This window comes from Lissotriton helveticus, chromosome 1_1 (genome assembly GCF_964261635.1).
Source record: "Lissotriton helveticus chromosome 1_1, aLisHel1.1, whole genome shotgun sequence".
Lineage (NCBI taxonomy): Eukaryota > Metazoa > Chordata > Amphibia > Caudata > Salamandridae > Lissotriton > Lissotriton helveticus.
The window spans coordinates 1,621,987,785-1,622,013,558 of NC_136057.1; the positions used below are offsets into that span (position 1 = coordinate 1,621,987,785).

The following is a 25,774-nucleotide window of genomic DNA, read 5'->3' on the forward strand; positions in this document are numbered from 1 at the left end:
TAGCCCAGCTCAGAAGAGAGTACTCAAAAACTGTATAAGAAAGGAAAAATGAAATTAAACAGGATGCATGGGCTGCGCTTATGGACAAAGCAACCCTAAAAGATAGTGCAAAGTTTTGGTCTATTATTAATACTACACTGTTTTCTTGTTCCCAAAATAATGTTTTAGAAGTAAATATAGCTGAGGAGGACTGGTTGAACCATTTTGAAAAAATATATGGAAGTCATTTGGAACTGGATACATTTGTGATCCCAGCCTCGGAAGCCCCTGCTACGCCAATAAGGTTTCACATAGCGGAAGTTATTAAAGCAATTGAGGGCACAGCAGGGAGAAAGGCACCAGGCCCAGATGGGTTACCCTCTGATATGTACAAGGCTAACCCTTTGTACTGGGCAAATATTCTGACCAATGTCTTTAACACCTCGGCCCGTGGGGGAGCCCCTAAGTCATGGTCCCCATCAATAATAATCCCAGTGTTCAAAAAGGGTCAAAGAGGAGACCCCAGATGCTATAGGCCTATATCCTTGCTAGATTCCTCCATAAAAATCTTGGGGAAGGTTATCTTAGCAAGGATAACTGGGTGGGCCTCGGACAATAACATACTGTCCGACGCTCAATATGGCTTTAGAGCGGGGAGGAGCACGGAGGACCAATGTCTGAATCTACACCTGATCATAGCTAAATACACGAGGGCGGCCAAAGGCTCTATCTTCCTGGGTTTTATGGATCTGTCCACAGCCTTTGACCTTGTTAATAGGTCAAGGCTGTGGACTATGCTCTTGGAGATGGGTCTAGACCAGTCCCTAGTGTACTTTTTGGCCGAGTTGCATAGAGACTTAAATGCCTCGATTAGGATGACTAACGAGGGGAAATGTACATCAAGCTTTAAATCTGGTAGAGGGGTACGACAGGGATGTATCTTAGCTCCTATGTTGTTTACGCTATATGTAAATTCGTTGGAGGTAAACCTGTTAACAGCTACGCCTGACGTCCCCCGTATGGGAGGCACCCCGATTTCTGTGCTCCTATATGCGGATGCCGCAGTCTTACTAGCAAGGACCCCGTTGGGCCTACAAAGACTGCTGGACTCATTCGGGGATTTTATGAAAAGCCTGGATCTGGTAGTAAACAATGGCAAATCACACGTCATGTCTCTGGGTGTCTCTAAAAATAAAGTCAAGACCTTTTTCTGCGGCAATGAAGGAATCACCAGAGTAAAGGTATTTACCTATTTGGGAGTAGTTTTTGATGATAGGGGTACGTGGTCCCCACAGCTCTCAATAAAGGTAAATGCTGTGAGAAGCTCTTCGGCTGGAGTGCTAGGTTTTGCGAAAAGGTTGGGGGGGAAACCTTATGAGGCGATCCTGGCAATTTACAGGGCTAAGACCCTGTCTATTGCAAGGTATGGGGCAGCAATATGGGGATTTACTAAACCAGACCACATACAAATAGAAGAAAATAATTTTTTGTTTTTACGGTCACTCCTAGGCCTCCCGCAATCCACAGCTACCTATTCTATCCACCTTGAACTGGGGATAGGTTATATAGCAGATATAATCAACATAGCCCCTATTCTGCTATGGATTAAAATCTGGTTGAATTCGAATCTTTCCGCAAACCACAAGATCTTAAAGGATTGTATCAACCTAGATAATACGAAGGAAATACAGTGGCTGTCCTACATAAAAATGTTAGCCGTATATTTGGGGCGACCGGAGATCTTCTACAACCCAGAATCTCTATGTAAGTCAGATTTAGCGTGGGTAAAAACTAACTTTACTATGCTAAGGGAGGCAGAGCGGGAAGCTGCAGAACTAAGTAAACCATCGGTTAGGGGCCATGTTCTGGTTACCTTGCCACTAATGATGTCTCCCTATCTGTCTACAGTGACTAACTCTTTTCATAGATGGTTACTGACAAAATTCCGGTTTAACCAAATACATACGGTACTTTGGGATTTGCATGGCTGGAGTAGACCTGAGGTTCCAGCTCCGTGTAAATGTGATGACTTTTCCCCCCAAGACACCCTGCATTTTACATTCTTTTGTCCTTTGTACCATGATGGCAGGAAAAGGTTTATTCTCCCATTATTGAAGAATATGAATTTTATTCAGTGTAGACCGGCTTTATTGTTTTTACAACTGTTGGAATCCCCTGTAACCATGTTTTGTGTCGCCAACTTTTTTGCCATGTCTGTTAGAATTAGGAGGGCGAGACAGAAAGCCGCATAAGAATTTCAATCCTCCTTAAATATTGCTACAGTACATCACTCAATTGCTTTAAATTAGTAAAATGAATGTTAATGACTTCAAAATGAATTTGTACAGTATTTTTATCTTGTATATACACTTCTTTTAAATATTTTAATTGTCTTGTATATGTATAGCATACTTTTATGATTTTTATTAATCGAATAAAGTGGTTTTGACTTGACTTGACTAGTTAGTGTAACCCTCAAAGGTAAAGTGCTTTGGATGATGCATTAATTGAACTCTGTGTCCCACCGCCCCAACATTACATCTCTTAACCCACTCACAGCACCTTTAGCACCCATGCACCACACTCCGTAAGTGCAGCACTAGGTGCCACACTGCTATGTTCATTTTATATGTATAGAAATCAACACAGATCGTTAACATTCTTTGACCCAGGGAAGGGCGGCATCTTGGTTACACTGCTGCAGAGTGATAAGGCGTGGCTACAATATTTGCACATTGCATTAGCGTAGATCGGCTATAAAGATTTATATTGGGTAAACTGGCTTCCATATTATGTGCCTCATTATGCACAATTTGCACAAAACCTAGGACAGTTATTGCACTTCAGAGCCATTGCGCCAGGCCTGTGATTCGTGAGAACAGTGCTGAGTTGCAGTTTAGTCTTCACTTTGACTGGGAGTGCTGTGGAAGTCCAGGTGTAGTAGGAGCTATTAAGTGGTGTCACGGTGGCAGAAAAGAATGTGTAGCCTCTACTCTCACACTTGGTCCTTGGCACCACCAGAAGACTGACCTATGCGGAGACTGAGTGCCAGACTGGTGGCACTTACTGTATGTCCTTCTCATACAAACTGGTGGGTTTGGAGCGCTATAAGAGTCAATAGTATATTTAGAACAGTCTGTGACACTATCAAGTTAACCCTGAAGTCAGTGTCTGCTTGTGAGGTGGGAAGTGACTTGTTGAATGTTTTCTTACGACAAAAGCGTATAAGTTTCAACCACCAAGAAAATGATTGCCTCAATGCTTGAAAATGAGTCTTGTAGCTTAGTGACACACAGGTATCTGTCATTTGCATGGCGCGGCAAGGGACGACAGCACAACAGAACACGGCAGGTCCCACAAGGGGGTAAATGTCCTCTACCAGTCTTACTCTCTCTGTACAATTGGTCAAGATCGATAGGAACTCAGGCAGAGCAAATCTGTGGAAGTCCAACATTTTCAGGAAACCTTGTTTAGGTTTGTGAATGTCACAGAGATTTCAGTTAACAAGGGCAATAGAAACACAGTTAAAGTAGGTTTTATGGGGAAACTGTGTCGGGCAGATGAATTTGCATCTAGCATTGATCGTGCCTACTAATCAATGACCTTGACATTGACATTGATGGACATTTATATAGCGCACGGCTACCCGGAGGCATCCCAGCGCTAGCTGTAGCAGCAGCGAGGTATTCAGCCAGTTTAAGGAAAAAGTAATGTTTTCAGGCATCTGCGGAAGGAGAAGTGGTTGGATTCTGTTCCAGGTGGAGAGGAAGGGAATTCCAAAGTCTGGCAGAATTGAGCAAAAATTGTCGGCACTACAACACTAACTTAATATTAACTCCAGGGGGCTACAATATTGAGTTACCCCTTGTGGCCGCAGAACAATTCCGGACTTCCTGTGCCCAGTAGACATAGCACTGCATTATTCCCTGTGTTCAATGAGTGTATCTCAGCACTTCTGGGGCCTACACACCACTTTCAAGTACTTCTACTCTCCAAGAAGCTACAAGAGTAAGACCCGTCCTGCGCATCATCACCAAAATATGACACCCTTTTCTGTGTTCAGTACCACAACATTAAAGCATTCTCTGTGTACATTCACTTCATTACAGCACTGTCTCTGTGCAATGCTCAGCACAATTTCTTGCGGCCAGCGCTGGCGCGAGCCATCATTTTTTTCCTGCAGAGTCCACATAGCGGCACAGGACATTCTGCGAGATCTTTGCAGATGCAGTCTGCGCTTCAAGAACTGCCTTACCATGTTGAAGCCAGAGAAGAGCCCCATCATGGGCTGCGCTTCCATCGGGAAGGACAGGATCTGCTGGAGGTCCAGCGGCGGCTGCAGAAGGGTCGCCGGAGGCCTCAGCATGGTCTGGAACGCGCCTGCTCGATTGATGCCCCCTGCAAAATACAACAAGAGGCACTGTGGTGAGAAGACATCCCAGCAAAGCACCAGCACACTCCATTAGAACATCCCATCTGAAAGAAGCAGGCAAACTCGCGGCAAATGTTTACAGCAATGATTCTTTAGAATTGGAAAAAAATCCATAAATGGAATATGTTCATAGTGGGGAAAAATCACGTAAAAAGAAGCATTTGTGATATCTATTGTATGTTAAGTCACTCCAAACAGACACCTCAAGTCTCACTCATTAGGTGTGAACTTAAATAATTTAATGTAACAGTCACTCATCTCAGAGGCAGCATCACTCATGACTGTCATTTGCCTCCCCACTGACTTTAAGAGATTCTCACAACTTTGAAATATAATTGTTCCTGGTAACATTGTATTTTAATTCAGAATCCTCACATATGATTTCTTCAGGAACTATCAGTTTGTGCTTTCCGGCATGGCTGCTCATCAAACATAGGTGATCTTGTTTCATTCTCGGGGAGTCACCATCCACTCCTGAGGCTATCTCCACCAGATCGTGGAAAGTAGTCAGTATCCCCGACCCCACAGGTCTCGACGAGTGTCAAGAGAAACTTGGGGGTCGCTGCACACTTTATACCAGTGAAAACGAGAGTCTCCTCGTCCCTTCAGCTTCATCAGAACCGGCGATCACTCTGGTTTTAATTGTCACCAACGGTTCCTGAAACATTGGCATTGGAGTTTCCATAGCAGACATTGTTGTCCGTAATCTCTCTCGGACACCTTGACTCCCCCAGTCAATGATTAGCCCAGGTTATATGACCTCGTACAGAAAGACCGGTCACTCTGCTCTTTTCGACTGTCCTCATTTCCCCATCGCTCATCATCAGTAGCTAAAGTCAGCCTAGCTATCTTGATATATGGAGCACTGAGATTATTCTGCAACGGTGGGCCAACACCTTTATCCCAACTGGGAGGTCTTGAATCTAAACAGGATACCCCCTGAGAACCAAGCTCCTTGAGAAGGAGTTTTAAATATTGTCATCTATGGCACCTAGCCCTTTTTACAATTGTATTAAGAACATATTCCACATTCATCATTAAATAGCAATCAATGTTATTAATGTGTTTGACTGTCCCAGGATCCTGGTGGACTCCTACCAACAACACACCTAGGAGGGCTCGTAGTCAGCCTCCACCGCTGGAAACAGTATAGTACAAAACAACACACCCCTATACCAGCAGTCCGTGTTCCAATACTCCTCTACTAGCCCCCTAGGTGTGTTGCTGATAGGAGTCCACCAGACAACCACCCGATTTAAAGCACCAGTGAGGTGGAGATGCGTCCTCGTGCCCTGATGAAATTGGCAAAAATTGTTTGGGCAATGAAACATGTCGGCCATTAAAGCTAAGATGGTCTAAACAGGCCATTTCTTTTATTCTAGTGTGGACATTATGGAAATAAAGTATGTGTGGAATAGATGTTCATAACTCATTTTTAATTAGGAGTTTTATTCACCTCTTTACATTACAGTGCTTGGATGTAAAACAGATGACACTATCATTTACAAGTTATTTTTATTATTTTTTCTCCACTTCACATGAGCCTAAGGATTAGGTCACACAATTTTTCTTTCTGTCAAAAAAGTTGCCAATGATGACAGAACGAGCAAACTGGTGAGTGCCAACCAGTAGCTCCATGGACGGTGCTTACGTGAGGCACTTTCTGACTTTTCTCACACTTATTTTTTCTTTGGTGGGGTGAGATTAGTTGTGAATGGTTGATAAGTTTTAAATGAGGAACACTTTGAGGTAAGCATGACTAGACAATTTAGCATAGCCATACCTTGGAGTATATAATGTACCCGTTATATATAAATTATAAAGACTATAATGTGTTCCACATATCCAGGTTATTTGTGTATGAATTATATGATTGGAGGGCAACCTGGTTATAATCCCTCTTTTACTCCTTATTTTTTACTGCAAAGCTACTGAGTCCCAATCCTAATCCACACCATTGATGAACACCTCAAACCTGCTGGCTTCGACGAGAGCCGTGAAGACTCATCCCTTGCATCAGGCCTTCTCCTAGTGACCTCTCAAGCTTTAACATCTCTAACTCATGAAGTGCCTTGAAGCCATCCTGTGCAGCATTAGAGGCTTACATGCACACAAACACTCAATGAAAACATTGATAATCACAGTACTTTTTTTTTTTTTGCAGAGTTTTATATAGCGCAAACTTGACCCGAATCCGAATCGGGTCGCAGAGCGCTTTACATAGCACCAGTTACGTTACATGAGGAAATGCATTAATTTTTGTTAGGCACGGGGAGATTAAGTAATTTACCCAGAATCAAAGGAGGTTTTAGCATCATTACCGAGACTCGTACCCGGTTCCCCAGCTCCGAGGTCGAGTGCCCTAGGAAAGGGAGCAAAGAGATGTCCCCTAACTGTAACGGCACTAGTGGTGCACAAAATTAGATACATGGGGTACAAAAGGTAGTATACTAAACTTTGTGGAACTTAGTTGGCAGGGACCAGGATACATGGATTTTGAGATGCTCTGTGAAGCCACAAGTGCCTAATAAACAGGGCCACTGGAATTATGCGAATCTGTGGCCACAACTTTTTTCGCATAGTTATGGACTTGCCGCCTTTACCACATAATCCATCATCTGCAGATTTTAATGTTAAAAAATGTTGATTCTAGCTCAAACAGTTCAAGTTACTACAAATGTTGCAACATATAATCAGTCACAAAGGTTAGCTGATCATTCTTCAGTTTAATTTAGTATTTGGTTGTTAAACTGCTACTAATCAAGGGAACTCTTTGCCCAGACAGTATTACTAAGTGTCAACATGTAGAAATAATGAAGTAATACTATCAAAAAAGTGCTCGTTATGACACATAACACACCTTTTCTTGCCACATAATTTGCCCGACCAGGCCGCATAATTTGGTGCTCCTCTTTTGCATAATGCCAGTGGCCCTGCTACCAAAAATCCAGTATGCGGAATCAAGCATCCCTCATCGTGTAGCTGCTCCGTGATTGGCCAACAGTCATGATATTTCTGCACTTTGGGTCAAGCAGCCTCTCCAGTAGGTCTGTGATCACTCTCCGACAACCTCCCTACTTTCTGTGCACACATGTAACTGCTTTGTGGAAATCCCTGGCTCACTGTGATCGCGCGTGTCAGACTCCCTGCTCTGTGAATGCTCCCCTCAAGCTTACTGCTCTGTGGCCTGCACGCCCTTTAGCTGCCTTATGTCAGGCTTCACACGAGCCCTGTTCCTCCTTCTCTCTGTAGTCATCCATTCATTCACTCTCCTTCGCTCTCACCCGCCCCCTGGTTTGCTTCTCGTCTAAACCGTGAGAAACAACGAGCGAGGCAACAGCCATCCGCCTTCCACACTGGCCTCCAGTGGTGGAGCGCCCCCCGGTGAAATGCCCGATAGGATAAATGGCCAACCCGGCCCTGGTGGGAAGCCCCGAGTCCTGCGGTTGGCCCGTGCCCGTCTCCCCGTGTCGCTCTGTGGTTGCCCACGTGCCCCCGGAGCTGCGATCACGGCTCTTCGGCAGCCATGTCTCCCCGGGCTCTCACACACTGAGCTTCCATGACCCATCTGGTGCGGAGGGGGAGCTGAGGATCCGGGGGCGCTGCCAGAGGATTCCTGGGGAGCCGCACACGACAGCCGCAGCACGCCGGGGAGCAAGGGGCGATGAACAGGAGCACTCGACGGAGCCCAACCGTGCGCCCTGGCTGCTTCTCACCCACTTAAAAGGCAAAGGCTGCCAGCCAGGAAGAGAGTAACGAGCGGTGTTAACGCTCAGCAGAGCGCAGCAATAACTCGGCGCAGCGGCATTCTCTCCAAGCAGCGAGAACGCTCGGTGCATCCCCTGCCTCTACAAGCAGCACTAATGCCCAGTGTTCCTCCTGCGTCTCCTAGCGGCAAAAATACTCAATGCATCTCAATCTTCTCCAAGCAGCAATAGCCCCCGCCATACAAGGAGCATTAGCGTTCATTGTATCTTGTAGCTCTAAACGCACCACAATTCTTGGTCCATCTTTATGCTCTTGGAGTATTATAACACTGGGTGCACCTTCACCCCCTCTGCGAGCAGTAATAACACTGGGTGTGCCTCCACCATACATCAGCTGCACCCCCTGCCTCCCAGAGCGGAATAACCTTTGATGCACCCACATCCTCCTCAAGTCAAGTCAACAATAGCATTCTGTGCACCTTCATTCTCCATAAGCAGCAATAACAATGTGCACACCCACCCTTCACAAGCAGAATCAACTCTTGGAGCACCTCCTACCTAAATGAGCAGAAATAACACTCTCTGCACCGTTGTCCCCCCAATAACACTCTCTGCACCTTTGTCCCCTCCAATAACACTCTCTGTACATGTATCCCCCCAATAACACTCTTTGCGCCTTTGTACCCTCCAATAACACTCTCTGCACCTTTGTCCCCTCCAATAACACTCTCTGTACATGTATCCCCCCAATACCACTCTTTGCGCCTTTGTACCCTCTAATAACACTCTCTGCACCTTTGTCCCCTCCAATAACACTCTCTGCACCTTTGTACCCTCTAATAACACTCTCTGCACCTTTGTCCCCTCCAATAACACTCTCTGTACATGTATCCCCCCAATAACACTCTTTGCGCCTTTGTACCCTCCAATAACACTCTCTGCACCTTTGTCCCCTCCAATAACACTCTCTGTACATGTATCCCCCCAATAACACTCTTTGCGCCTTTGTACCCTCTAATAACACTCTCTGCACCTTTGTCCCCTCCAATAACACTCTCTGCACCTTTGTCCTCTACAATAACCCTCTCTGTACATGTATCCCCCCAATAACACTCTTTGCACCTTTGTCCCCCCCTAATAACACTCTTTGCGCCTTTGTACCCTCCAATAACACTCTCTGCACCTTTGTCCCCTCCAATAACACTCTCTGTACATGTATCCCCCCAATAACACTCTTTGCGCCTTTGTACCCTCTAATAACACTCTCTGCACCTTTGTACCCTCTAATAACACTCTCTGCACCTTTGTCCTCTACAATAACCCTCTCTGTACATGTATCCCCCCAATAACACTCTTTGCACCTTTGTCCCCCCTAATAACACTCTGAGCACCTGTATCCTCTCCAATAACTCTCTCTGCACATGTATACTCTCAAATAACACTCTGTGCACCTTTACCCTCTCCAATAACACTCTCTGCACACTTATCCCCTCCAATAACACCATGTGCACATGTATCCTCTCCAGTGACACCCTGTGCACCCTGTGCACCTTTATCCTCTCCAATAACACTATCCCCTAGATTCATCAAAGTCCCGTTTTGCGAGTCTGTAATAGCGATTAGTAGGAATCGCTATTACAGACTCGCAAAACGGGATTCATGTAGGAATCGCAATTGAATTTGCGATTCCCACTGATTCCTTATTTGCGATTAGCTAATTGCTAATCGCAAATAAGGAATAACTCCCCATTCATTCCTATGGGCCTAATGGCCCATAGGAATGAATGGGGAGTCATTCCTTATTTGCGATTAGCAATTTGCTAATCGCAAATAAGATTGCGATTTCAAGGGTGCCAGGGGTGTCCAAAGGACACCCTGGAGCACCCCTGAAATGTAATCTACATTGGTGTTGCGCACACACATGTCCCAAGGACATGTGTGTGTGTAACATGCAACTTAGAAAAATGCATTTAAATGCATTTTTCTAACTTTTCGCTATTTACCACGAGGTTTGACCTCGCGGTAAATAGCGGCCAAAAATTGCGATTTCGCAATTTTAAAATGGTTCATGAATTGCATTTAAGGAATCTCTAATTGAGATTCCTTAAATGCGATCGCAATTTGAGAAATCGCAATTATTTGCGATTTCTCACATTGCGAGTTCATGACCCATTGATTAATTCCAAATGCCATTTTTGCGGGCGCAAACGGCCGATTTTTGCGATTCGCACCGTTTGCGCTCGCAAAAATGCTTGATGAATCTAGCTGCTTGTGTACCTCTACCTCCTTCAATAACACTGTGCACCTTTGCATCCTCCAATAAACTCCGTGCACCTTTATCCTCTCCAATAACACGATGTGCAACTTTATCCTCTCCAATAACACTCTGTGCACCTTTTCTCCCTCCAATAACAATGTGCACCGTTACTCCCTTCAATAACACTGTGCACACCACAGCACACAATAATAAAAAAGTCAGTGGTTGCACTAACAGTGGGTGTATGCTAGAAATGGGGTAGTAAGAGCTGAATGACATTCACCTGTAAGAGAACGGATTAATGTCTTGCATGTCTATGAGCAGCCATGTGCCATCTACCCTGTAAACAAGCATTGGCAAAGTCAATAGGTCTGGGTTTAATGTGCTAACACATGCAGACGTAGCATATTAGAGTGAAACTCAACAAACAGGAGTTAGTTATCAGTAAGTAAAGAGGGATAAAGTTGTAAAGTTGTAACCCATGAAGTTTAATGCACGTACTTAAAAGGAAACTCACGGATAGACCCACACAGCCAGTTCTATAAGCTGAGATATGAGGAGTCGACTGGGATGAGCCAGAAAGAGACTGACAAATTCTCAAGCCAATGGCTTAAAGAGGCTGGCCAAAGAAAGCCAATGACTGAAAGGGGCACACCCAAAGCCTACTTTGAGTATATTGCTAGCAAAGTGGTCTGTTTGGCCTCTGCACTCACAAAACCCAGTCTTAAAAACAGCTACTTGTTTAAAAGTTCCTTTAGCTTTCTCAGCATGGCAGAACCACACTAACATTTTGGACACAAATGAGGGCAGAAAATATGGTCATTAGTTAAGGTTAGTGATAGCCCACCTTACGGAAGAAACTAAATCCTTGTCAGGGAGAATCACAACATTTACAAAATTAACTTGAGCTCAACCTATAGTAGCTTTAACATAGAATAGACATGCTTAACTTAAGAGACAATGTGTAATGTATTTATGCAGTACAAAAACAGTAATAAAGTGAAAACAAAACAAAAGGAAAATCCCATACCTATTTAGAAAAAAAGAGAGTAATAAAATAAAAGACACAAAAACAACAAATTTCCAATAAGGGGAACCAAAGGTATGAATTTACATTTCTTCAATAAAAAATAGGACCAAAACGCGCTCTCGTGCCGATCGCGGTTAATTGGTCGTAGTAAAACCAGAACCTAGGCACGATCTGAGGCCAACAGTGATGGGGCACGGGTCCAATACAGAAACCAGGTAACCTGGTCTGACTTTTTTACCTTGGGACTTAGTCTCACAAATGGAATTTCAAAATCTTCAGCAGGGCAATGCAGCAGGCTGTAGATGAAAAAAGGCTCCACAAGGCAGATACCTTCTCCATGATGTCCCGCTAAATCGAATCTGCTGTTGTGGAAGAGCTCCAAGCAGGAGAAACCTGAATCTTCAGCCCAGCAGCAAGGCACCTAGGTCAGATTGGCTTAGCAGGTTTGTCCCAGTCTTCTGGAGGTCTTTGGAGGCAAAAAGATTCATAGTCCCAGGTTTTCACAGGAGGTAAGAAAAGTCCAGTCAGACTAGGACAAAGGTTGCAGGAACCAAGAACAGCATTTACGGGTAAGTACTCACTACAACAGAGGCCAACAAGACGGTTCAGGGCATGTAGAGTTAAACCTGGTCAGCTGTGCAGTTGGAAGAAAGGCCTCTTGTATGTAGCTTGTTGTGTTTCTGTAGCTTGCCCAGATCAACCGTATGAACCTTGGATCTACTTTGTTCTGGGTGCAAGAGTGAGCAGTTCCATCACTTCAGGGCTCTTCTCAGGTCTCAATTAGGTTCAATCCTCTTCTATCTTCCTCTTATCGAGTAGTGTTCCTGGGAGGGTGCTGGGGATGCCGCTTTTATGCCTGTCCCTGGCTTTTGAGTGGAGGTGACACCTGGCTCCTCCTTAACCAAAGGGGTAAAATTTCCCAGGGGGTATCCTACTCACATTTTCAGCATTTCGTGTGTGCCCGAATGCAAACAATATAACAGTGCCCTTCACTACCCAAATCCAAGATGGCGAAACTTGTCGCACCGTGTGCAGAGTCTGTGCGATCACCTCAGAGGTGCGGCCGTGGAAATGTATAATGTGGTTACTTCAACCCAGTTATGGAAGCAGCTTCCTCCCCACTGGGATTGGTGCCTGCTTGACTGGGGGAACAAAAGAAGGGGCCTTTGCAGGTACCGTCTGACATCTTCCTGCGACACGGAAGTGCCCTTTGAAGTTAAATACATTTCTGGGTATTAGCCAACCTGTCCTCCTGCTAGCAGAATAAAATACCTCCCCACACCAAGGCCTATGTCTCGACTATGAGCAGTTTTCACATGTCATTAAGGGCTTCAGCACTCAAAGGACTGCAGCTGGAGTCTAATGTTAATTAACCTCCGGAAGCTTTAGGCAGAGAAAAGCATCTTGTAAAAGTACCTTTTCCCTAATATTTATTAAAAACAGATGTCAATAGTGAGTTAGACTTATAACATATGTCACAAAGAGTTTAAGAATGACATTTTTAGCTGAAGATAGCATTAAATGTAATAGTGTATCCCATGGGTTTCTTATGGGGAAACATCCATCACAACGCAACTTTTACGACACACTACCATTACAACGCAGGATTTACAATGCAAGTCATTACAACGACTTGCGCTGTAGGGCGCTGTAGGATAGGGAATAGTTTAATTTACTATCCAAAACCTTCCCTACTATCCACGGGGACAGGAGTTGGAATAGTAAATTAAACTATTCCACTATCCAGCACCCCCCCAACGCAAGTCGTTGTAACGACTTGCGTTGTAAATCCTGCGTTGTAAAGGCATGCGTAGTAAAAGCATGCGTTGTGATGACATACATCCTTTCTTATGAAACATCCTGCCTTGCTACAGTGAAAATAGCTTTTGGGAGCTTAAACCCCAAACCTACACATATTAAGCAATGGCTCAGCCCCCAGATACCAATTTTTCACAAAAACATGTGTTGAGCGGCACACAGGAGGTGAGACCTAGAAAGACTGTCCCCCAATAGCTAGTTTGGCAGTACATTAACTCACACACAGCTCCTCGTGGAGCATGAACCAAAGTTGGTGGGGGTTATATGGCTGCGAAAAGCAAGTGAAGCAGGCCTGACACCTATAACAGATTAGTATATCTTCATGTATAGTGCCAGATTTGGTGGCACTCAAAACAAAAGATCTTTGAAGAGGTATCTCCGCTGAGAGCTAGAAAGACCAAAAGGAAGCGAGAGAGTTATGTGGCTTTTCCACCGATACAGTATGACTCTGCCTTTGATGAGACACCTGAGCCTATCAAGCGTCTCACGTGCCCTAAAGACTTACAAGAAAGGTCTAGTAGCTTCGAGTCACTCGGAGTGACAGAAGAAAGGAATCCTCAGTACCACAGAAGAGATATAACAAAGGGACCAGATGAAAAGCGCATAGAAGCCAGATAATCTGTAAAGCAGAGTTTTGTGCAAAGGATGCACAGGAGCTGCTGATAATCTGATGTACTTGCACCCTTCAACCTCCCCCAGTTTTAGCTTGTCAGCAAATCCTTATCGTTTGCCAAGTACAATAGAGCTCATACTTTTGTGCCAATATTTGTGGGTTGCAAAATCCACGAAAGCTATGTACACAGGAAAAATAATCTAGCAGAAAAGGGTGCAGTATCTCAAGAACTCAAGAAATGACTAGGGACATTGAAGTGTTGGGGATGTACACACTTCTTAGTCTTCAGTGTTATCCTATCCAGCTCAGAATCCATGAAAATCTTCACCGTGCCCTGCCAACCAAATAGTGTGGAACCCGTCATCATCAGAATGAGACAAACATCTGTTGAGATTTCTGCTCTCTAGACTAATGACACATAGAGAGCAGCCTAAGTAAAAAACAATCGCATAGATCCAGAAGCCAAAACTAAATTTCCATCCTCTGTGGCCGCCTCTCGTTTCTGAAACTTTTTCATCTCCTCACGTTTCTTTATAGTAGGTTTCCAACAAGGAGATCTAAGACTGGATTACATTTTTGGACACAATAATGTGGATATTGTTTGCACTTAACCTCTTCAAAAGACTAATTATAACTTTTGTTACCATGTCCAGTGCCAAATTGAGGTCCTTCTAGTCCAAGGGTGCTTTGGCTTGATTCTGTCCCACGAAAAAGATTTATGAAGGCACTAAGGCTTTTTAACCTCTCAGACACGTCAATGGGCCTCTTCTACCTACCTCTTTAAACCATTGGCTTGAGAACTTCATTAGGACAAAGTCCTACCACAATGACATTTATTTAAAAGGATGTTTTTATTTTATAGTTTTGTTTTCCTTAATTTCACCACAAAACATTAGGTGGTAGTCTATTATTTTCAATTATTTTCCCTAAGTTCTTAAAATTATATAGTTTATTCCTGCCCCCTCCAGTGCTAAAGAGGACTTCTTGAGCGCCACTAATGCAAATGGAATGTAAGTAAATTGTGCTATAGTAGGCTTTACACCAGACGGTCTGCAAACTAACAGTCCTGTGGTAGGGCCGGAAGTCAATTAAAGCATGATAAAGGTTCTAGCTCCTTTCCCACTTCTCCCTCTCGAGTCCGTTTTTACACTCGTATTCGTTCATCCACTTGTGTCCATCCCTCTTCGAGACCACCACATCTTCTTGCTTTGTCTCCCCTTCTGGACCCGCCATCCAAACACTTGTCTCCCACTTGATCTGCTCCAAGTTTTCTACCTTTCCTTTCCATTTTTATCGTGTCTAACTTCACTCTATACTCCCTCTTCTTTCTTTCTAACACTCTCTGCATAGCCCCCTCTGTGCCCCTTTACACTTTCATTTATTAACCCTTTAATCAAACTAATCCCTTCTTGTCCTTTCTCCCACTGCCTCATATTTACCCTCTCCCCTCCGGATGTATGACGGTACAAAGCGTGGTATTAACATGCGTACCATTACAACGCAGGTTTTTCAACGCAAGCCGTTACAACGACTTGCGTTGGGGGGCGCTGGATAGTGAATAGTTTAATTTACTATTCCAACTCTGGGAAGGTGTTGGATAGTAAATTAAACTATTCCCTATCCTAGAGCGCCCTCCAGCGCAAGTCGTTGTAACGACTTTCGTTCTAAAACCTGCGTTGTAATGGTACCGCGTTGTTAGGGTTTCGTTGTAAAGGTTGTTCACCCTCCCCTCCACCTCCATCAATCTCCCACACTGCCCCAGTTCAGGAAGGACCTCAAGACCTGGCGTTTCGGATGACGCTAGCGTGCAACGGAGCCGCCCCCAGCGCCTTAAGACCCTCACGGATAAGTAGCTGCGCTTTACCAACCCTGATTGATTGATTGATTCATTTATTGATCCTTCTTTGGCTTCCAGCATGTGCAGCATCGTCAACCCCGTGCCCACACTTTCCCTCCTACTCCTCACAACAGGCTCCCCTTCCTTCTTCCCCTTGTGTTCGTCTCCCCACTTCTCTGGTTGCCGGCGCCCACCACCCCCACATTGTAAAGTGCTCTTTGTCTGTGTTTGGGAACGCGTGCTTGGTTTGCCATGCCAACAAAGCAAAGAGCTGTGACAGTATTCACTGTTCTGGACTAAATTGAAAGCGTAGATCACTCAAGGGCCCTGCAGGGACATCAGCAGGCCACAGAACACAAATAATGCAGCAGAAGAAACGAACCAAAGCTCGAGCTGCTCAGGGAAAGTCACAAAAGCACAAGCGGGCTGAGGAGGCGGCTACTGTGCTTGAGTTGCAGTATGAATGCCTCTTTTTTGAAGCCACAATAAAGCACAATCTTGCAAAAATATGAATGTTTTTACCAGTTGAACACTTGGAGCTGGTTGTTATAGCTATCACCACTTACATCTGCTCCTGAGGTGGTTACAGTACACCTGAGGCACACTTTAAAAAGAAGAACCAGTGGTCCAATTTAATGTACAGCTTAAGAAATATACCATTCTTTATTTATCCATCTTTATGACATTATTAAAGGAGCCAACACTTCATTTCAAGAATCCTATTTACTAGAGATGTCATATAACAGCAGAGGGAAAAAGTTTGCTTGAAGGCTTTATCACTCAACCAGATCGGCCCCCGGAATGCTGCTTTTAGGTCCTGCATATTTCTGTACAGAAGAAACGAAAGGCTTTTTAATATCTGGGAGTCATTCTCTCTCTCTATGCAAATTTGTTCACCAATTTGGGATTTGGCAAACATCTTTCTCTACTGGGGTGCTCCCCTACTGCTTCAGAGACTGAGATACAAACAACTTTAGAAAGAAGAGAGAAGAGGTTGAATTACTTCTATATGCCCAGTATACCGTGTCTTCCATTAGAGGTTCAGGTCAAACAATTTTATGGCAGAGGCGCCCACTGTTGGGAGAGGTCAGGGTGGGATTGGCTGGCTGAGGCGACACCCGGAAGCACCTGGGTCATTCCTAGCAACAAGACGGCCTGTCTCTTAAAAGGCGCCGTGAACAGGTCTCTTTTCTAGCTCGCTGCCATGAAGGGTGCCAAGAATGAAGCCCTCCTCTCTACTAGCCGCATTGTGCCTAGAATCGCCAGAGCTAACGGCACCGGGTAGGGGGAGTGCTCAGGTGTTGTGGCATAAGGTGATGGATAGTTATAAGGTTATGCAATGGTACGTGGTGCGATTCAAATGGGATTTTATGTGTAGTCATGGTATTGGCTTGTGTCATACCTAACCCCCTTTTTCTCTTGCCGATCCTATTTAGTATGTTGTATTTATGTTGGTGTGCGAATGGGCGGAGCACGCAGAGCGAGCACGCCGACAAAGTTAAAGTGGACATTTCAAGTAACGTTGGATAATCAAAGGAGAAAAAGGAGTGCATCTCTCCACTGACTATATATCATTGTATTTATGTTGGTCCCATGGGTGAGGTGATGAATGGTGGGACAGTTCGAGTCCATGTAAGCCTTTCTTTTAGACCAAAAATAACTGCGCCGTCACAAGACCCTCCAAGGGGTCTGGCAGCAGGTCAAAAGGAGGCTGCAGGGGCGGGGGAGTTGGGTGCGGTCGCCAACATGCAGTTCTTACCTGCCAACATCCTGCGCAGGTGCAGTGGGAGCAAGCTCGCACAGGCCCTTGGGCAGAGGAAGATAGGTGTAGAGGGTGCCTGAGGTAGGTACCCTAGCGGGCATACGGACCCCTTGCACAGGAACCTCTCAGTATAGGAGGTCAGTGGGTGGGTCCTCACTTAAAGAGGGACCCATCCATGTCCATTTTATTGGACAAGGGGTTTTACGAGGAAGGGACACTGTAACTAGTCATGATCTCACTCATAAAAGTAAGCGAAGATGTAAAATTGTGGGTTAATGTGCAATAAAGTGATTCAAATGTGTTTGTATATATATGTAAATAAATACAGCCGGGTGTCATATAACCCCCTAACACAAAGAACTGGATTGGTGTTCTTGTCAGTGACGTGAGTGTGATGTGGCGGGTGTGGTTGGTGGTTCTCAAGGGACATTGATGATTACTTTGCAATATTGACCTAGTAGTAATGATTCTCTAAGGCGAGGGGGTGCCCTAAAGGTAAAAGACACAAACCACTGCCAATGGCAGCTTGAATGACCCCACCAAGTTAGTTTCATATACGATTCTGAACACTCATTAGCCGCAATTGTGAGCCGACTTGTGTGACTGGGGATCACCATCTCAGAAGAACAAAAGGGCCTGATTCACAAACTGCACTTTGTAGTACATTTTGTAGAACTGCTAAACATACTATAGTGTGTAAGTTTTGCCTATACTTATATACGTGGAGTACTCTGCCCAACTGCAAAGTCTCTACACATGTAAGTACAGATTTTAATAGTAAATGTGGGAGGGACACAGAGGAGTGGGTGGGAAAAGGGATAGACACTGCTAAAGGGGAAGGGATTAGGGAGGCATAAGAGGTGGTTTAGGAGGGACGTCATCCGCCCACACAAGAGTAAGACAATTATATTACTCTGAGGGTGTAACTTACACTTCTGTAGTAAGTTTACATTTGGAGGTTGTGAATACCAAATGTAGTAAACTTACTACAAAGTGTAAACTTTCTCAAAAGTGTGACTTACCTTTGTAAGTCAGGCTCAATGAGTGTATGTTGTGAGGCAAGATAGTTTCTTCACGTTAAAGTCTTTCCGGGCTCAGTACTGGTGAATAAATCTGGCAGTGGTGGTGGCAGGTCTGCTCACACTAAAGGGTAACATAATGGGAAGGTTCTTCAGTATCACCAGAGCAGAGGATCCACTTGCCGCCCCGCAACCACCCCCACCCTTCATCCAGTGCTCGGCCTCATCTGCGGTACATGCACTTTAGTAGGAGGGACACTCCGCCTCATCTGCGGTGCATGCACTTTAGTAGGAGGGACACTCCGCCTCATCTGCGGTACATGCACTTTAGTAGGAGGGACACTCCGCCTCATCTGCGGTACATGCACTTTAGTAGGAGGGACACTCCGCCTCATCTGCGGTGCATGCACTTTAGTAGGAGGGACACTCCGCGGGCAGAACCAGAATAGTAGTTAATTCAGGGCCTCACTGAACATGGGATAACAGTCTGTACTTAAACTTCCAATTAAGGGTTTGAGACAGTGGAACTAATCCAGACTACTACGCTCCTGAGAATGATAAAAGGAGTGTCATGGAACAGGGCAATGATAGTACTTATTATTTATAAAACCTAGAGGCAATTTAGTTTCCAGATGATGCAATATGTATGACCAATGTAATTAATTATAAGTGCAAGTACTTGAATCTGCCGTGTGAGCGTGAAGAAATATGTTACTTTGAGTGCTCGCAACGCTGGAATATTTGATAAAAATGTATAAAATAATAATGGATATCATTTATTCAACACTAATGTGTTGCCTACAAAATGAAATATTCTTAGCGCCCGTTCCATTAGGCTTTAAAATTAAAGAGTCATCCTCGCATTTTATAAGTTAGGGACCTGTACCTAAAAAAAAAAAATCGTATGCGCTCTACAAGATCACCAGGCGGATGTACGACATTACGACGCATGGTTTTACCACGCGTACCTTTACAACGCATTTTTTACAACGCAAGTCGTTACCACGACTTGCGTTGGAGGGGTGCGGACTTAGGAATTTTTTAATTTACTATTCCAACACCAGCCTACGTACAGTAGGGAAGGTGTTGGATAGTAAATTAAATTATTCCTTGTCCTGTAGCGCCCTCCAGCGCAAGTCGTGGTTACGACTTGCGTTGTAAAAGACGCGTTGAAAGGGTACTGCGGAGTAAAATCCGCGTGGTAAAGGATGTTCCCCTCACCAGGCACCTAAAAAAACCCTAGTAAACGGGATCCTTCATGTCATCCCACAGGTGGGTTGCTACTTTCCCAGTCCTATGAGAGATGCTGCTTCACAATCTTAGATATTAAAAAACACACATCTGCCAAATTTGCTTCCAGGAGGCTTTCTAAGTCCAGCCAACCAGACAAAGGAAGGGCTCCTGAGCTTGTGCAACTATCTATAATTAGAGTTTTCAGAATACAAAAGCGACGGTCCCCGATGTCATACGAGGACAAGCATATTGTCATATTTTGGACCTAACTCATCTCCAGATTTTCACAGAGTCTATGAGGACATATTACACTTCAGCTTCGCGATAAACATCCAATAATATGCAAATCCATTAGGTTTGCCTGTGGTTTGAGTTAAAAGCCAGACCACTAGCAGTGCCAATTTTCTCTTTATCAGCAGTCTCACAGCAGGATGAAAGGGGAGGAAGGTGCTGAAAAGGGGCAATGGTTATAAATCGTGATGATAAGGTGCCAGCAGGCTCATTGTAAAGCAGCACTAGCCCGGTGGCTGAATAAGAAAGGGCCACTAGGTTTTCTGTACGGTAGATGCCCACTTGTAACCTTGCAAGATCAAGATTTCATGAGGCCATTTTGGGGTCAGGTTATCCTCATATAAAAGTAGACGCAAGGTGATGATGGACAGAGCACTGAAACTTTTCAGACACTCACCCCCAGTCACAGATCTGGGTTGAATCCATCATCGTACTTTAGCTCACTTCGCCACCCCAGTTCAGACCCACCCATATGCAAATCAGTCTTGACCCTGTTCCTATAGGGAACAGGCCAGCCCGAACTGCTAAGCCAGGTCTTCCCTGGACCAGAAACAAGCATCCTAGGACCGGTTTCGAGGTAACACCCCTCATCAGCCAGGCTAGCTTGAATCCATGCTGCTGCCCGGAACTTCCACCTGCGGCAGAGCTTCATTCCGGATCCTCCCGCTGTGAGCCAGAGGCTACAGTGAGGATTCAATCATAAACAATGAGTACCCAAGCCTAAAGGTATCTCGAGAAATATATTTGAAGGTCGGGTTATTTATAACCCATTTGGATGCGAGTCATTTTACTCCAGAGGTGAACCTGAGGCATTTCGTGATTTCTCTCATGTACATTGCAGCATTGAACTCTCCTTCATTTACATAGAAGCAGTGCATTTTTCCTTTACCCATGTCCTGATGAGGCCCGGGTTAATGGTTCGAAAAGTGTCAACCCTACAAAAACGGAGGAGTCTGATTATTACTGCACACAATAAAACGGGATACACACTTCAGACTTAGCGGAGAGACGAATTGTTTCCTCTAGTGTCTATTGGACTACCTCCTTCATGGATTGCTCATTAACCCCTCCCCTGCTGGTGACGGAACCACTCCGTCATCAGCTGCGGTCGCGTTGTGCTGATGACGGAGCAGCGGTTCCGTCACGGCCCGCTCGGCATGCCTGCGCGGCGCGGATTCCGCGCCTGCGCTGAGCGTTCCATTGAGCGGGCGGGGCCGTGACGGAACCGCTCCGTCATGAGCACAGCGCAGCCGCGGCTGGTGACGGAGCGGTTCCGTCACCAGCAGGCGCCCGCCGCGCGGCCGCCCCGCCCCCTTAGCACTGCGGCGGAATAGCCGCCGCAGTGAAGGGGTTAACTTGTGTTTCTGTTTAGCAACCGATTCGTACAAAGAGTGGGTAGGAAGGAATATTTAATTTGTGATGTAATTTTTTGTGAATACTTTGCTTTCAAATATGCATGTCTAAAGATAAATAATTTTTTGATTCCTTGGTTCAGACTTGGCTTGTGAGTTCATAATTGTGTTACGAGATTGCATTGGGACTAAGTTACCCAAAGGTAGGGATTAATTGATTTTCTCTCAACAGGAACTTCTTTACAATCTGTTCCCACCCATCACTTTGTTCTGTGCTTTCCATAGCTTGAATCCAGTGGCAAAGTGAGCAAGGGACCCATGTCTGGGCATACCCTTCCAACTTAGGGTGAACAAAGCAAACAAAAGGAGGTGATGGACGGAGCGGTCATATAAAAGAACATAGATGGCGTTCTCAGGGTCAGGCTTGTGAAAATGAAATACAGCAGAGAGAATAAAAAGATATCTGTGTATTATATGCATCTCTGAGATGAAGAAGTGAATGTCTGATGATTAAGTGTACTTTAAAGATGTAAAGTAGTCCCCTGTGCTCTGCAGTGGAAGAAGGAAAGATATAGCCAATAGCACGAGGTGAACATCTAGTACTCATCTGGGTCAGATCCAAAGCTCACTCTTTGTATATGTTAAATTATTTTAACAACAAGTCTAGCCAACAGCTACAGCTATCTGTAACCTGACCTAAAAAGTAAACAAGTGTACACTGTGTACTCCACGCAAACCTATCTCGCTTTTAAATGTGGATAGCAAAATCTGATTGAAACTGCGCTCAGTTGGTTAGTAATAAACATGGATTTTACTCTGGCTGCTTTCTAAAGGATAACACTAACCCAGTAGCTTACATCGCTTGCCATCAGCATAACACATCTGGACAAGATATATTTATATCTATGAGAAGTATTTGATCACGTTAATTGGAAATATCTGTAGTTTGTTTACAGTTGGAGGGCTTCAGGCCAAGAACTGAATAAAGCATCGCAGAGGCAACATAACCAACTAAAAACGTTATGAATTTAAGTGTCAGCACTCAAACATCACAATTATTCAGACTTTAAAGAGGTACCACTCATGGATCCCCACTTCCCATACATCATTTTCCCTTTCTGGAGTAACTCATCCAAAAAATTTGAAATTATAACCTTATGTCATCATATGCCTTAACAGACAGGAATATAGTTTTAAAGACTGCTCATGTTGTGCTCGACCCACGTGACAAGTCAAGCTTTTGTTGTGATTTATCATCACCTACATGAAGATTTTTGCATGTACTTTAGGCCAGAAGCTCTATCATAACATGACTGCCCACCAGCCTATCACCTGCATACAAACACCCACAAATTGGTACATGCAGTCATTCAATTTCAGGAAGTTGCAATTAGCTAGCTGAAAGGGCAACACGTTGGTACTTAAAAAAATAAAACGTACAAATAAACAAAAGTGCAAATTAAAAAGAGGAAAACATAAGCTTAAATATTTATGGATACTTATAAGCAGGGCCACTGGAATTATGCAATTGTGCAGCGATGTTCGCATAATTGTAGATTTGCTGCATTTGCCACATAATCCACCAGCTGCTGCATAATATGCAGATTTTAAGAGATACATTTTTTTTCTAGTTCAACCAGTTGAAAAGTTAGTATGAATGCAGTGACACGTGTTGTTGCACAGTGGAAGGACCTTTGCAAAGGTTGACAGGTCATCTTTTTGTAGTTTATTGCTATATTTGGGTATTAAACATGCACTAATGAGGTACAACTAATGGCCAGACAGTGTTAACAAGTTTAACAAGCATTGGCATAACCAATAGGTCTCGCCTTTGGGACCTTATAAAGCCATGCAACAGGTGATGTTGCTGCACGAAGGATATTGTGCTGCATAACTAAATACTTATAAGGTCTCAAAAGCAAGACCTATTGGCTATGCCAATGCTTGTTTGTTGCAGGTGCTAGGTCCACAGAATAGTAGAACATTTGTCACTAACAATTAGATTTCTTTGCATTTGTAGCTTCCAAATATAATCCAGTGTGCAAGGAAGAAGGCCTTGGGCAAAATACCCTCTGAATCACACGATAATATGGGTAAGCGCAAATTCAGAGGTGTACAAATAATTGTGGTCCCTAAACGGTGAACAACCTTTACAACAAAACTTTTACAACGCACTACCATTACAACGCGGTCATTACAACGCAAACCATTACAACGCATTGCGCTGGGGGGCGCTCTAGGATAGGGAATACGTTTAATTTACTATCCAACACCTTCCCTAGTGTCCACGGGGACTGGTGTTGGAATAGTAAATTAAACTTTTCACTATCCAGCACCCCAAAGCGCTATGCGTTGTAATGGATTGCGATGTAAAAACCACGTTGTAAAGGCAGGCATTGTAATAGCCTGCGTTGTAACGTCATACATCCCCCTAAACTCAGTAGTTTGTGTACATTTCAGAAACACATAGGTTTTTCATTCTTCATATGTAAGGTTCCCAGCTTTTCATTTCTGCTAATTTTTACAAATAAATACAGAAGGCAATGAATTTACATAAAACTACAACAACAACAAAATAGAAACCTTTAGAATTCCTGGAATGTTGGGAAACAAGTACAACAATTTGGTATGGATATATTTTGATGAACTAAGCCCTATCAGTCAAGAGGTTAAATTTGTTTACATCTTTGATCTATTATCCAGGCACAGTAATAACCAGCCCTCCTGAAAATACGGTCTTCCAGTTTGTCGGCCATTTTGAAAATGTGAACTGAATGCGTTTGTGAGAACCGAATACTATGAGCTTATGAATTGTTTGTGAAAATGTGTTTTTAACTAGCTAAAAGCTTCAGAATATGTGAATGGTTATTACGATCTGAGCTACTTTACCTCTATATTCCAATGTAATTGTCATATCAAAAATGGTATTCGCGAAAACTTAAAACTAATTTTGAAATGGGTTTCTTAAAAGCTGCAGTTAAAAATATGATGTCATTTGTATTTAATTAGGTATTTTTAATGTGTTTCTATACGGAGCCCTCGGTGGAAAAAAAGTGGTCTAGTCCGTTTTCTATGTTTATAGATGAGTACTCAGGAATGTTGTGTGCAACTGTCCCGGCATCCCCCTTGACTGCTGACGGCCGAATCATAGAGTTATGTCAGAGCGGAAACCCGGGTGCCCTGAATCATAGAGTTGTTTTAGGAAGCACAGTGTTAAGGTCAGACCTAGGCTCTCTCTCTTGAACATGGCGGCAGTGAAACAGCAGCAATCGCTGCTTGAAGAACCTTAGTACCTCAATGGAGAGTTGGAACTAGAGGACAAGGATGAGGCCGATAAGTCAGAAGAGCCTAGGAAGAAGAAGAAGAGCAAGGCTCCTGGGGGTGAGGAATAAAATAAGTGGAGGTGGGAGAGAGCAGTAAGGATAGGCGGGGTGTTGTAGGAGGAGTGAGATCATGGTTGAAGGAAAGAAGAGGAATAAAACATTTAACAAGCGGTCTTCAACATGGGCAGGGCGGAGCGAGTGGACGCACGGCTGCAAAAGTGAAAGCAGCTGCAGCGTCCACACGCTTTGTGTGCCTGCGAGCGATGCGCTGAGTTCATGAGGAGAGAGGCAGTCTAGAGACGGACAGGGCGGAGCGAGTGGGCGCGCAGCTGCAAAAATGAAAGAAGCTGCAGCATCCACACGCTTAATGACCCGTGAAAGACAGATGGTGGCTGCGCGCGTGCATGCTCGCGTGAATGCAAGCGCTAGGCCAGCCAAAGCGTGGGGTAGCACTTTGAAAACCCACCTACTAAATGTCTCCCAGAGCAACGTATTCGATGGCTCAGCGAGACCTAAAAATCACTAAATAATGAGGTAATATCATCACAAAATGTGCCACAGGGCGCCGCATGATTTGCCTTTTTTTATGCATAATTTACTCAACCCTGCTGCATGATTTGACCATCTCCTGTCGCATGATTCCAGTGGCCCTGCTTATAAGTCAATCGTTCACCAAATTATGAGTAAACTTTGAAAAGATGTGTAATTATATTGAAAAAATGTGAAAGTGTTACATTCATGCAGAATGTGTAGGTGTGTGCATGTTTGTTGGGTATGGCGATGTCCCAGGGCATTGGCACAATCATCTGAAGCAAATTATGTGGGGAACTCCATATTAAACCTTTCTATACCGTCCAGCAAGTGTTGAGAGATACTTCATTAATACTATCTTTAAAATCCCTGAATACCGAATGGGTCACACCAAGGAAAAAATGTTAGTTGAATTGTTGGAGGTGGCTCGGAGAATTTTTATATTTTGGGGAGTTTCATGAACAATTTACAGCCTCCAGTTACATTTTAAACATCTTCAAGCTCTTGGCTATTGCTCTTGGGTAACTGCATTCCGTTACTGCTCCGCTCCGCCACTCGTGATTGGGTCGATATACTTAGCTCCCAGACTG

General features: G+C 44.3%; 1 protein-coding gene across 4 annotated transcripts in view; it reads right to left on the reverse strand.

The window, feature by feature from the left end:
• The window catches only part of ZNF385A (zinc finger protein 385A), a 483,068-nt gene that overhangs the window by 289,630 nt on the left and 167,664 nt on the right, over window positions 1-25,774 (reverse strand). For 3 of the 4 annotated variants that reach the window (XM_078688401.1, XM_078688410.1, XM_078688394.1), the window contains exon 2: window positions 4,235-4,377. In XM_078688401.1, coding sequence (XP_078544527.1) covers window positions 4,235-4,377 — 143 coding nt within the window. Of the gene's footprint in view, window positions 1-4,234; window positions 4,378-25,774 lie in introns of those variants that run through there. The other variant, XM_078688451.1, reaches the window with a different exon arrangement.